This window comes from Heterocephalus glaber, unplaced genomic scaffold (genome assembly GCF_053883595.1).
Source record: "Heterocephalus glaber isolate CG9 unplaced genomic scaffold, H.glaber_assembly_v1.0 deba00001550, whole genome shotgun sequence".
Taxonomy (NCBI): domain Eukaryota; kingdom Metazoa; phylum Chordata; class Mammalia; order Rodentia; family Bathyergidae; genus Heterocephalus; species Heterocephalus glaber.
The window spans coordinates 4,240,617-4,253,398 of record NW_028258343.1 but is presented as its reverse complement, the minus strand read 5'-3'; the positions used below and the strand labels follow the sequence as shown (position 1 = coordinate 4,253,398).

The 12,782-nt window shown below is 46.6% G+C and overlaps 1 protein-coding gene across 4 annotated transcripts in view; it reads right to left on the bottom strand.

Moving 5' to 3' along the window:
- The window catches only part of Arfgef3 (ARFGEF family member 3), a 162,607-nt gene that overhangs the window by 35,459 nt on the left and 114,366 nt on the right, over positions 1 to 12,782 (bottom strand). For all 4 annotated transcript variants that reach the window (XM_021259354.2, XM_021259353.2, XM_021259356.2 and 1 more), the window contains 7 exons: positions 12,291 to 12,441; positions 10,309 to 10,629; positions 8,689 to 8,822; positions 6,538 to 6,683; positions 4,500 to 4,679; positions 2,691 to 2,835; positions 1,238 to 1,360 (listed from right to left, as the gene is read on the bottom strand). In XM_021259354.2, the coding sequence (XP_021115013.1) occupies positions 1,238 to 1,360; positions 2,691 to 2,835; positions 4,500 to 4,679; positions 6,538 to 6,683; positions 8,689 to 8,822; positions 10,309 to 10,629; positions 12,291 to 12,441 (1,200 nt within the window). The remainder of the gene's footprint in view (positions 1 to 1,237; positions 1,361 to 2,690; positions 2,836 to 4,499; positions 4,680 to 6,537; positions 6,684 to 8,688; positions 8,823 to 10,308; positions 10,630 to 12,290; positions 12,442 to 12,782) is intronic.

Here is a 12,782-nt window from a genome sequence, read left to right as displayed (position 1 = left end):
ATTTTTTTTAAGGCTAGCTGGAGTCCTATATGTCTCACTTATCTGTATGTCAAGTTCTTTCCCCTCCTTCGGAAGTTTTCTGCCATCACTTCTGTGAACAGTTTTTTTAATGTCATCTGCACTCTCTCCTCTTTCTTCATTGACTCCAATCAGTCTTATGTTATTCTGCTTTGCATTGTCTAGCAGCTGCTGGATTGATTTCTCATGTTCCCTTACAATTTTAAAGCAATTTTTCTTTTCCTGGTCACCAATTGCAATCTTATCTTCTATATGTGAAATTCTATCCTCACATTGGTTCATTCTGCTGCGCAGACTTTCAGTGGAGTTTTTAATCTCCTGGAAATCTGTTTGCATCTGTTTTATGGATTCCATTTGTTTCCTGTGTTGGGATTCCATCATGTTCCTCAGCTCCTCTATTTTTTTAATCTGTGTCCTCTCTAGATTTATTCATCATGTCTTGCACCATGAGCAAAATCTTTGCTGTTATCTGAGTAATTATTTCTGATTTCATTTTTCCCAGATCCTCTTTTGTTGCCAGTTCAGAGACCAGGTGGTTGAGTATCAGATTGTTCCATCTCGTTTCCCTTTGGGGTTGCTGTAGGTGATCTGGAAGTCTGTTTTTGAGGCTTGTTTATGTGTTTTCTCATTTCCACGGGGGTGGGGTGGGGTGGGTATGCTTCTGGCGCCCACATGGCTCACCTTCTCTGCCCTAGGAGCCTGGGGTGGAGGTGGGGGAGCTTCCTTCTTGGTGCTGGGACCGGCTGATTTTCTCCTAAACTTTATTATTTATTAATAAGGCCTGAGAGGAGACATTCTCAATTTCTTTCTCAGGAGTTGGTATATCAAACTTAGGCTGCTAATTGTGTAACAATGAGAAGAGTAATTGCCTATATAAGGAAATAATAATAAATATGATTGCCCTTATGTAGGAAATATTTTAAGATTTAAAAATTTGGTATAAAATATAGATTGAAAATACACACACACACACACACACACACACACACACACACACATACACACACCCTAGACATCTATGGACACCATGAAGAAACAACAACTCAGGACAAAGCCAGGCTCCTTTCCCAGTAAGCTCTCTGCCCCTGGGCATATGACTCAACCCCATTCGGTCATGACTCCAGATGTGTGCTTGCTCCAGGTGGTTTGGCAGCCCTGTCTCTCCATCCTGGAGAGGCTCTCCAATGGTTATGAGGCATGAAAAGAGGACCCCACTCACCAAGTCCTTTGACAAACTTCATAAGGCACATGATGTAACTGGTGGCTGCATTAGCAAAGACCTGGATGTTGTCGGTATTGAGAAAAGCTTCAAACACATCGAAGACGGGAGCTTGGCCTTTTCCTGGGGGAGGAAGATTGTAGAGTTTTAAGAAAGAGAGGTTTCTACCTTTGAGGTTCTTCATATTCCCAGCACCAACCACTGGAGAAATGCCCAGGCCTTTAGACTGGCTGTGGGAGTGTCCTGCTCAGCTTTGCCTGCAAGGAACTACAGGCAGGCTACAAAGAAAGCTGTTATCTGCATGTATGAAAGTGCCACACTGAAAGCCAGTATTCTGTATAATTAACATGCACTGATAAAAATACAAAGATGGGGAAAAAAGCTGGGTGGAGAGACAAGGACAGAGCTGGAGGAATGCAAGGCTGCAGTGATGTGTAGTCTACAGGTCGGTGGAGCACATGCCTCTGGAAATGCTCCTGCATAGAAAACTGGGGCTGGCAGAGCCACAGGCAGGGGAGGCCCATATAGAAGGGCATTCATTCCCATGTGGAGCAAGTTTACAAAGAAGGCCTGGCACTGCCAGCCTCAGCAAAGCTCGCTTGCAAGGTGGCCTTGTTTGGCATCCACACTTAGCAGGTGGATCTGTAACCCTAGAATATTTGTGGATCTGTAAGCCTAGAATATTTGTGCAAACCATATGGTAGATGCTGAACACCTGCTTTCTTGTGTCTGGACTTCTGCTATGTGGTAGTGGAGGGTGCTCTGACCTGGTTGTGTCCTTACTACCCTGCCATAGCAAGTCCTACCCGTGAACTGTGTAATAAATATTAGCTTAACTGTATTCTGAGTCCACAAGTCCCAGTGAGTTTCTGAATGTAGAGGTAACCTGACACAGTGACCCTGGGCCTGCCTATCCAATCTCCCCAATTCTGACTTTCCTGTGTTATCATACTTTTCTGCTTTTATTAGCATATGGGTGTAAGTTGAGAATCCCTCATCCTAAATGCTGTGGATGAGATGGTTTTTAGATTTCAGGGTTTTTAAAAAAAAGATTGTTGGGATATTTGCATAGACTTTAGTGACTGAGCATCACTTGTCTGAAAATCCGAAACCTGAAATGGTCTGAAACACTCCAAGGGTTTGGGATTTGGGGGCATTTCAGATTTCTGATTTTCAGATGCACATTGTTTCTTTTTGGCTTTTGGATGGAACATTACACTGCTTTGTGTAGCGAACCAACAGAAACCTCTCAGCCTTTTGCCCACCTGTCAGCAAGAGCGGGGGTTTCATGAAGGTCAGGGCTCTGGGCCTGTAGGTGGGACTCAGACCCTGGGTCCCTGCTACACGTTACTTCCTGCTTAGAAAGAATGACTGAATGCCTGCCCTCCCTCTTCAGTTCTTTTGATAGCATGACACCCGGCATGAAGGATGAAGAACCCCTGAACACGCTTACCCATGGTGTAGTCCCCCATGAGGTACTCCTTCACCTCAGCCTTGCCCCCGCCGTGCACAGTCTCCAGGGCACTGAACAGCGGCCTCCAGCCCGACTGGATCTGCGTGGAACACACCTCCACCAGCTCCCCGATGGATGTCACCACCTAAGGCAGAGGGGTGGCGCTCAATAGAAGCAGGACAGTTTCTGGAAAGGGCCATGCACTTCTCTGGGTTCATTTTAAAGAAAAACCACAACTTAGACAGGTTCATTCTGAAACCTTCAGAATAAGCAACCAGACTGCCTGAATCTGCATTTCACTAGCAACTAATGTTGCTGAGCACATTTTCACTCCATCATTAGCCGCTCTGTAAGCAGTTTGCTGCTTTTTAAATTGGATATCTTGTCTTTTCATTATAGAATTGTTGTATGTGCAATGTAGATTCAAGTCCTTCCTAACATTTACGATTTAGAAATATTTTTTAACACCCTTAGGCTTGTCTTTTTATCTTTTAATGACTGTTTCTTTTGCGGGGGACACAGTCTTGCTATGTAGTGCAGGTTGGCCTTAAACTCACTATGTAGCCCAGGCTGGCCTCAAACTCTCAGCAATCGTCCTGCCTCAGCCTTCCAAGTGCTGGGATTACGGTGTACACCACCACAGCTGGCAATGGTATCTTTTAAAGAACAAAATTTTATCGTTTTGATAAAGTCTAATTCAATTTTTTCTTTTTATGGGTCATGTTGCTAGTATTTCTAAGAAATCTTTGCCTAATTCAAGTTCTCAATGACTGTCTTATTCTATGGTTTCTTCTAGAAATAGGAGTGGTTTTTGCTCTTTATGAAGTCACGACTCATTTTTGTTACTTTTATACTCTTGAGGTGGTGCAATTTCATACAGAAACCTCAGGAAGAGGCTGGCTTATAATTTTAAATTCTGGAGATTTCTTTAAAGTCTCCACCATGAATCACTGTCAGAAACAGGTTGCTAGTGCCCTCGGGGAGGGTGGCGCTTGGGTTCACTTCTAATTCCGCATTGGTCTGAGTGGACACCATCTTCTACAGTTGCACTGAGCTTTGTCTCTTGCCCTTGTGCCCTCAAGAACATGACACCAGAACCCCTGCTTTGCCCGATGACAAATTCCCTCACTGTAAAACCAGCTGCAGGCTCGGGTGGCTTCTCTGTCTTCTCATTGTCACTTAGTTTTGAGTATGTTGACATTTTGTACTTTTTTGCTAATATGTCCACGTATCTACAAAGAATATCACATTGCATGGTTTCTCTAATAGGAGAGACCTGAAATATAAATAATTTAAAGAGCAAAATAAAAGAGCCATGTTAAGAAACATGGAAGTAGGCTCTGTAGAGATGGAACAGGATCAGGGAAGGGAAATACAATGATCAAGATGTGATATGTGTATGTATCAAACCCCCAAGTTGAGTGTATTCACTATGTATCACAAAAATACACGAATAAAAATTTAAAACATTTTACATTTCAGAGTCGGGGTCCATCTGTGTTCCTGACCCACTGTTGTGTTAGCCAGGAAGTCTCCAGTTGGTTTCTTTACGATTGGCCAGTAGTAGAAAGGATGGTGGTGGTTAAGAGGGGACAGACCACTCTAGCCAGATTGTCCAGGTCCAAATCCCAGCTCTACCATTACTATGCAGGTACCCTTGGCTAAACTGCTCAACCTATCTGTGTCACCAACGCATCCTAAGATTACGGGGAGCACCGAGGACGCATGGCTCAGAGGACCGTGACCACCCCTGCATGCTCTGGAAGCTGCCTCTGGTCCTGCACTGCTCAGTGCCAGTGCCACACTGACCTGGTCTTGGACATCTTCATCACATAACTCCAGCTGCATGATACGCTCGAAAGGTCGGAAGAGTGCTTCGTTAAAGTGAAAATGAGGCGGCTCATTCCAGTCGGTGAGAACCTCTGTCAGGATGTCGTGGATGAAGGACACAGCCTTCTGAGACACATGTCTTTCCTTGTGGCAGGCAGCCTGCACAGGACAAGAGAGAGTGAGATCTAAGGAATAAATACAGAGGAACTGTGCATTAAATTGCATTTGACCAGCTGATCAGACACAACTCCAATTTCACTTTAATGGAAAAATACATTCCTGGTCATTTTTTTTCCCCCTGAAGTCAGCATGAGAGTTTTCCTTGGTGGTATATACGCTATAGAACATGCTTGCAATAGAGATACCAGAAGCCAGTCTGGGATTGTTCTTGGCCCCATCCTTAGCTGCGCCCCAAGCACATCAAGATCAGGGGAGTCGTCTGTCTCTTGGTGAGGTGGGCCAATTGCAATGAGCACTCTGATTCGCTCCTACCTCCTTGTATCTGTGCCCTTTAGTGGTTGTCTCCCACACTGAGCCTGAGCTCAGACATGAGATAGTAATGAACATTATCTAAGTAGAGAATTAAAAAGTAGTTGTGATGTACGATTTGCCCACTTGATATTCTTGGAAAACTTAAGAATCTCATGTAAATGAGCAGGGCTGGTCTGCTGCATGCTAATCTACATGACAGCCAAGGTACAGAGAGATCTAGCTGTCCAGCCCTTCCAGTTAAGGCCATCATGAACTGGCTGGTGGCAGTCTTTATATACCAGCCAACCTGGTGCAAAAGTAAGGCCAGCTGAGACCCAGGAGGCTGGCCCAGACCAGAACCACCAGATGTGCCTTCCTCAGGTTTCTGACCCACAGAACCAGGAGCTAAATAAATGGGTGTTAGAAGCCCCTAGGCTTTGGGGGTATTTTATTATAGTGTAATATAACTGATATATTCCTTCCCTGTGACTAAATTAACATTTTCTACTCTTTTACCTGATTAGAATATTCTCAAGTTAGTGAATTAAATTCCCCAAATCTTTTATTGCATATCTTTACCAAGTGATGCTAAAGGGCTATTAAGAATAGTTGTCACCATAAAACAGGGCAACATTTTTTTCTGTCAACATAGAGTCAGCCACTCATCATGTATTGAGATAGTCAGATGGGCAGTTGCCCCAAAATTTATCCCACAAAGTGCTCTCCTTTGGAGTGTGAAAGAGCCTTAGTATTAATCCTGTTAGGAAAACCAAAGCATATGTTTCCTCTACTGAAAGAACATTGTTCTGAGTAATTAAATTATTAAAAAAGAGAGAATGGCAGGAACTGAAGACATTGATATATTTTTGTATAACAGGGAAGATATGAGGAGCCCTCTATTTGTCTTTTAGCTTCAGACTCAGGTTGATAGCAGATCCTAAAGAATGAAAAGCTGGCTTTGTAAGATAACTTCCTTAGTTGTGTAACTGTAAAGGCAGAGTCATGGTGTTATGGTTTATATCTAGATGCCCCTGCAAAGCTTCATGTGCTCATAGGTAGGGCTTTAGGGGGGGGTGACTGGATCACGAGGCTGTGATACTCAGCAGGGGATTAGCCCACTGATGAGTTATAGATTAATGTGATGTTGGGAGGTGAGGTCTGATTGGAGGAGGTGGGTCACTGGGGGGCGTGGCCTGGAAGGGTCTATCTCCCTCTCCCTCCCTTGATCACTCTCTGCTTCCTGCTGCCCTGCCATGAGCTGTTTCTCTTCTGCCATGCCCCTCTGCCATGCTGCCCTGCCTTGGAGTCAGCCAAATAGACTGGAACTGCTACAAACCGTGAGCTAAAATAAACCTTTCCTCTTTACAGTTGTGGGTGTTGGGTATTGTCTCCCAGTGACCAGAAGATCACTAAGATACATGGTAAGATACTTTGGGGCAGTTCTCCAGGTGCCTTGAGGTTTAACCAGAGAACAGTGATTTTGTGACCAGGCTGCAGCAGGTCCTCCCCCAGCCAGGGCACCAGCTCTTCCCGCTTCGGGCCTCACCTCCACCAGGTGCGGGGCCACCAGGCTCCAGCAGCGCATCACATGCAGCAGGGGCCGGGCTTTGCTCCGCACAATCCTCAGCATGGCGTCCCCCAGGCGGAACAGATGCAGGGCGCTTTTTCGGTCCTGGGTGGATTTAACTTCTCCTGTAGGAAGGCAGGACCATAAAATCAGAAAGCTCGGGCACAGAGAGGCTGATAATACAGGTATCATTCTCAGACCTGTAGGATTATTTAGCATGGGCTGCACAAGCAGGGAGGGGCCCTGGATCTGGTATGAGACAGGTGTGGCCATATTTGCTGAGAAGAAGGAATGGAGGAGTGGTTAAGTAGGAGGGCGGGGGCGGGGGGGGGGACTCACTATCCTGGTACCACTGTTTAGTAGCATCGTCAGGACAGGCCAAAGACTTCCCTCCCTCACTCAGCCCCAGTGTCTCAGCTGGAACTGGGGAGACTCACATCTGCTTCTTCAAGTTGCTTTAATGGTTAAACAAATGTGGTGCTACACATCACGTGCCAAGCATAGGGCCTGCCACATGCAAATGTGTGTTTCCAACTGTCATCATTGCTGTTGTTACCATCAGTTTTCACCATCATTGCTGTCTTTACCAACCCGTCATGCACCTGTGCAGCTCTTGTCAAGCAGCCCAGGCCCTTTTGTTCCTCAGTGAGGTGCTGCTGACCTGCTCTGTCTTGCTCAGTACGATCTTTGCCTACCCCAGTGTCTTGCTACTTTGTTGCTTCCACCTTACTTTTCCCCCTGCCTTCTTGCTCATCTCCTATTGCCTCTCCCCTGTGTCCTACAGAATCGCATCTTTATCTGGCTCTTCTGACCATGGGCTGCTTTCATGTCATGTCATGTCAACTAGACTTCAAAATAACAGGAAAAGTAACCATGGACATTTACTGTATATTTCCCCTGCAGCAGACATTGTGTTGGTTCTTTACATCTTTAATTACTTTAATTTTTAAAGCAATCTCAAGAAGTAAATAGAATTGTTGTGATTGTATACAGCATTGCATGTTTGAAAGGCGAACTGACTTGCCTCAGCTGTACAGCTGTTACGTGTGAAGGAGCTTCCTAACTCCCATCTGACGAGTTCCAAAGCCAGGGCTCCTTCCTCATCCCTCATCCTGCTGCTGCTCACTGTTTCTCTGTAAGCCCAGAGCCTTCAGTTTTCTCTGAAGCAGAAGACTTTGAAGGTTACCCCTGGGCTCAGAGATGCTCTGGAAGTCTGATGAGCCCAGGAGATTGGGTTCGTATATCTAAGGTTTGAAAGTCTACTAAAGCTAGTAGGGGTCACAGATGGCCTGCTTCTGAGTTAGGGTTTTGTATGTATCAAAGCAGCTCCATTCCTGTGACCTACTGAAAATTAGTCACCGATGCAAGAGTTTGTTAAAATGAACAAATAAAAGCAAAACAAGCAAACAAAAGTAGTGGGGAAAGGACTGCGGTTTTCAAATCAGAATCTTCAGTAAGCATCAAAGGGCCAAATAAATATCTAGTGTTTGCAAACTCAGATTCCTAAGATAGGAGGGATGTCAGTGGTTTTGCAATCCAACTAGTGCATCCCCAGCACCTAGCACCATCTGAGCAACCTGGCACCCATTTGGAACCTCGGCAATTTGGCACAACTCGGTTCCTTCTTCCACAGAGCTAGGCTTCAGGGGAGCCTTTCCACCAGGCCTCAACCACGGGCACTGTGATACTGGACCATCATCAGGCCTGAGAACAGTTTCTAAGCACAGGATAAGGCTTCTGTTAACCTTTGCACTTTCCTCTCCTACTCTCCCTTCTGGAGTCAGTGATTTGCTTTGGGAAGTGGGAGGAAGTGAGGGGTGGGTTTAAGGCATGGAGAATCCAGTCCACTCTGGGATGCTGTCTCGACCCTAAAAGTAGCCACATAGTTTCTCCATCACAAGCACAAACCCGAGCAGAACAACCCAGCCCCACTTCCAGGGCAATACCTGCAGTGCCGGAAGTAGCAGCAGCATTTCCCAGTCACCCCACCTCCACCATTATGCCTCAAAATCGAAAGACAGGCTGCCCATGAACTTTACTATTATGAGTGTGTGAGAAGGGAACACACACTTAGAGAAGTGGCTGTGTCCTGCTCACTTCCCTGCACAGTTCCTTTCAAGAAATAATTACCTGGCATCGCCAGAGAGTAATCAACTGTATCCGTAACAGAATGGAAAAGTTGGGACTGCGACGCTTTCTTCAGCTGGTAAAGGAAGCCTCCCAGAGCCATGAGGTTCAGCCTATCTGTAGCATCTTCAAAGAGCCTGGGTGCAAACAGAGGAGATCTGTTATTTGGAAACAATTCAGCTGGTCTTTATGACAGAATGATTATGGTAATTTTGTTGATGTAATTAATAATAAGGCTGTGTAAACACTGTAGACAAATGCATGGTATTATTATATCTATTATTATTGTGCACAAGTCAGCGTTAACTGTAGGATTTCGATCCAAGGGCACAAGGCATATTTTAGTTTCCTCATGGTGTAGCTCAGCCATGAAAAGTACTCCTAGAGTGCGGCAAGAAGGTGAGAGATGGCAAAGCAACAGTCCCAGAAATGGAATAACTGGGAACAGAATCCTCAGACTTCACTGCAGTGTTACATGCTATATATATATTTTTTAAACCCAGAGTGTTTAATTAATGAAGAGGCTTTTGCTTTCCTGTAATTTATGAGTCTGATTCCTGAGCCTTTTTGAGGGTGTAAAATGAGACACACCAAGGTCTAAGATGGGAAGGATATTAAACATTTATAAGTTATTAAAACCAATACATTTTCCTTGCTATTTTTATAATTCCAACTTTGACACTATTTGGCTTCTAGGTCTTAATTCATGGTCTCTTTCTAGAGTGGAATACCTCCACCTGACACCCACAGGTCACTTCCCAGATCCCAAAACCTTTTCACGGCCAACTTGGTGGATAAACAGGAAAAAGGGTCTGTTGCACAGGTGATCGAGCACATGGGCATACCTGTGAGTTGTGGAGAAACTGAGTCTCAGGACACTTATGTCTGTGAGGTGACCTTGCAGCTGGTCAGGGTTGAAGCCAGAGGGTGAAGTCAGGACTGTCCGAGCCCTGGCTGTGACCCCTCTGCCTACTTCCTGCCTCCCCTTTGTACACACGGCACGGTGCCAGAGCTGGGAAGCCTGGGGCATACTGACCACAGGCTGAGAAGCTGGGTGAGGTGGCACCACGGGGAACTGGTGATGAAAGCACTGTCAGCATCAAAAAGTCTCACCAAACAGTGGGGTGACTGCTGATTTCCCCTCCTTACCTTGATGTGGTTGTTCGGGCATCAATAAATTACATACATTCCTGGGTGCTGGATTTTGTAAAGAGAATCATAAAAATAGTGGACATTCACTATTTGCAAAGCTCTGCTCTGGAAACTAAATGTATTAATTGATTCAATACACAACTACCTTGTGAGACAGTTACCTAAAAAATAACAACCCTATTTTACCAACAACGAAAACAGAGCTCAGAGAGGGGAAGTTGTCCAAGATGACAATGTAGAGCTCTACCTGCCACCCGAGACTTGGGTTCTAGAAAACGGTTCATTCTAAGGGTGGGGCGTGCTGGTAGGGAGAACTATGCTTGAAAAAGATCAAAAGATATTTACTTGACTAACAAATCATGTTGTCTCTGGGCTGATTCTGAGACCAGGCAGAAGGATGTGGGTGTTACTAAGAGGCAATGGATGCCCCTGCTGAGAATCCTGGGGGACATGGTGGGCAGGGGCACAGACCTGTCAGCCTGGGTGGACAGGCTCAGCACCACCTTGGCGGCGCTGGTCGCACTCATGAGGCTGCCGCTGCGGAAGTCGGAGGCCCGGCCCCGGCTGCCTTCCCGAACGAGCTCTTGGATGGACAGAGGCTGGACCATGGGGGCTGTGCTCAGGGAGGGCCCCTGCTCCACGCTGGGCTCCTGGGATTCGCCCTCGCACTCCAGGTCCCCAAGGATCCCAGAAGCCCCGGGCGCCTTCTGGGGCTGGCTGATGGCCAGAGGCGGCTGTGAGGCTCCGTCACTGAAGTGGGTGTGCTCCAAGGTGCCCACGTACTCACACACCCTGGAAAGAGTCAGACAAGTGGCCCTCAGCACTGCGGCTCACCACCACCCCAACTCCATCCACCCCATGAGATACAAAGGCACTTCAACCAGCTCTGTAATTCACCCCACTTTTTTTCCTTTTCTCAGACCCCTTCTATCCTTCCCTCATCTCTTTGCTACATGTGTGTGAGCGCATGTGCACGTACCATACAGGCTTGCCTTGGCTAGGAATTCTTCAGATTCACCCATCACACTATGAGAGAAAGATGGACTAAGGAGTCCAGTTTATCCAGCTCCATCCTGCTTGACTTACTGGTATAACTGAACCCTGGTTGCTTGAGCCAGTTTCCCCAAAGGGCCTTCTTTCTCTCTAGATAGTGCTCTGATTAGGAGCCTGAAGTGCTTCCTAAGGAATCCTACAATAAGCATGCACATGATGCCACCAGGGGGTTCTGCCTCATATCCCTTAGGCTGGGGTGGGATAAGGGGGCCAGAGTGGTCCAGAGAAGAGTCACAATGTGTGGTGCAACTTCCAGCTTCCAAAGTAGCTGTTCCCAATGGAACCTGGAACTAGGATGTTCATAAGAGGCCTCTCATCGTCCCAGAAAAATTAGTTATTGGTAATGCATCCTGGAAAATCCCCCTGGATGTTCTATAATCAGGGATTCTCCTGATGCCATCCACATTGCTCTGGGGCCATCTGAGCAGCCAGTCCCCAGCCTCCATATTGAAACCTACTTTGCTCCAGGCCGATTCATCCTGGTCCTTTCACAAGTTCCTCTCAAGGTGGTTGGTTTTACAATCCTTAAGTGTTCTGCATCTCTCTGAAACTCAACAGACACTCACGGCTGTATTTGCTTTGGTGATGTCAAAGGGAACCCAGATCTCGCCGGTGTTTCTGGTGCTCCTGCACCATAGCCAGTCTGTCTGAGTGATGCACTTCATGTGGTGCCTCAGGCGGAAGGGTAAGGCACAGCCTGCTCTGTGAACAGCGCTCCTTGCCTTGTACCCCAATGCCAGGCCTCAGGGAGGCATGTTTTTTGCCTTAGTTACAGGAAGAGTTGGACTAGAGGACTATTGCTCTGTTTTCAGCTTGCAGGCACTGTGTACTGTGTAACCGATTGGGTGTTTCTTTTCACTTTGATGCTACAAAGCTTAGAGCCAAATTTTGGGCTGGTCTTTGCCATAGATGTATTATTTTGTTTTTAATTTGTCTAGTTAAAGTAGCATCTTTAACAAGGTATGTTATGTAACCATGCACGCTAACCTAAATCATTCTTTAAGTACAGGGGACACTGACAAACATCCAGCAACGTTATATTGCTGATACATAACCAGGTTTTAGATTTTCACAGTTTTCACTTAACTTAAGCAGTTTTCTTCCATCTGCTATGTAAGAAACTGGTCTTTTGTCCTTGGCACAACACATCTGTCTCTTGAGACAATAGCAACAGATAAACCACAATTCCTTAAGTCCGGCTCTGCTACTCTGTTCTCCAAAGCATATTCTGGAGCCTCCATTCCCTCCCTCTCCTTTCCTGTCTCTCTCTTGAAGTGGATTCAAGCTCTGGGAAGGTCAGCATCTCGGGAAGTGCTGGCAGACCCTCAGTCTACCTTCTCCACCACCCCGGGCTCCCTAGGCAGGGTCGGTGCCAAGGAGGTTGGGATCCCGTCATGCACCTGAACACGTGTGGCCAGCAGTCCGGGTTGTGGCTTCCCATCTCCAGGCCTACGCTGAGGATGGCATCCATGCATAAGACGTGGGCCGTGTGCAGCCATACCCCCTGCACCTTCCCCATCTGCTCCAGTTTCTGCTCCACTTTTAGTTTCACTGTGTCAGAAAGACATTTATTAAAATAACTGTCTAAGCAAGGGAGACAGAAAGGGAGAGAGACAGGATGAGAATGACGGAATGTGTTGTCGTGCAAGGGCAAAGGGGGAACAACAGACTTCATTGGCAGCAAGCACCTCTCTGGTCGGTCCCCGTGGTTCATCATGCAAACTACCCAACAAGCAGGCCACGCACATGGGTGGCCCCAGCTCTGGGGCTCCGAAGTCAGATGGATTCCAAGCTGGTAGGTGCAGTTCCTCCCAGCCCACCTGTGGGCTCTAGGTCAGGTGCAGTAGTGTGGACGGACTTCCTGTACCGACTCCAGCTCAGCCACCCGAGCT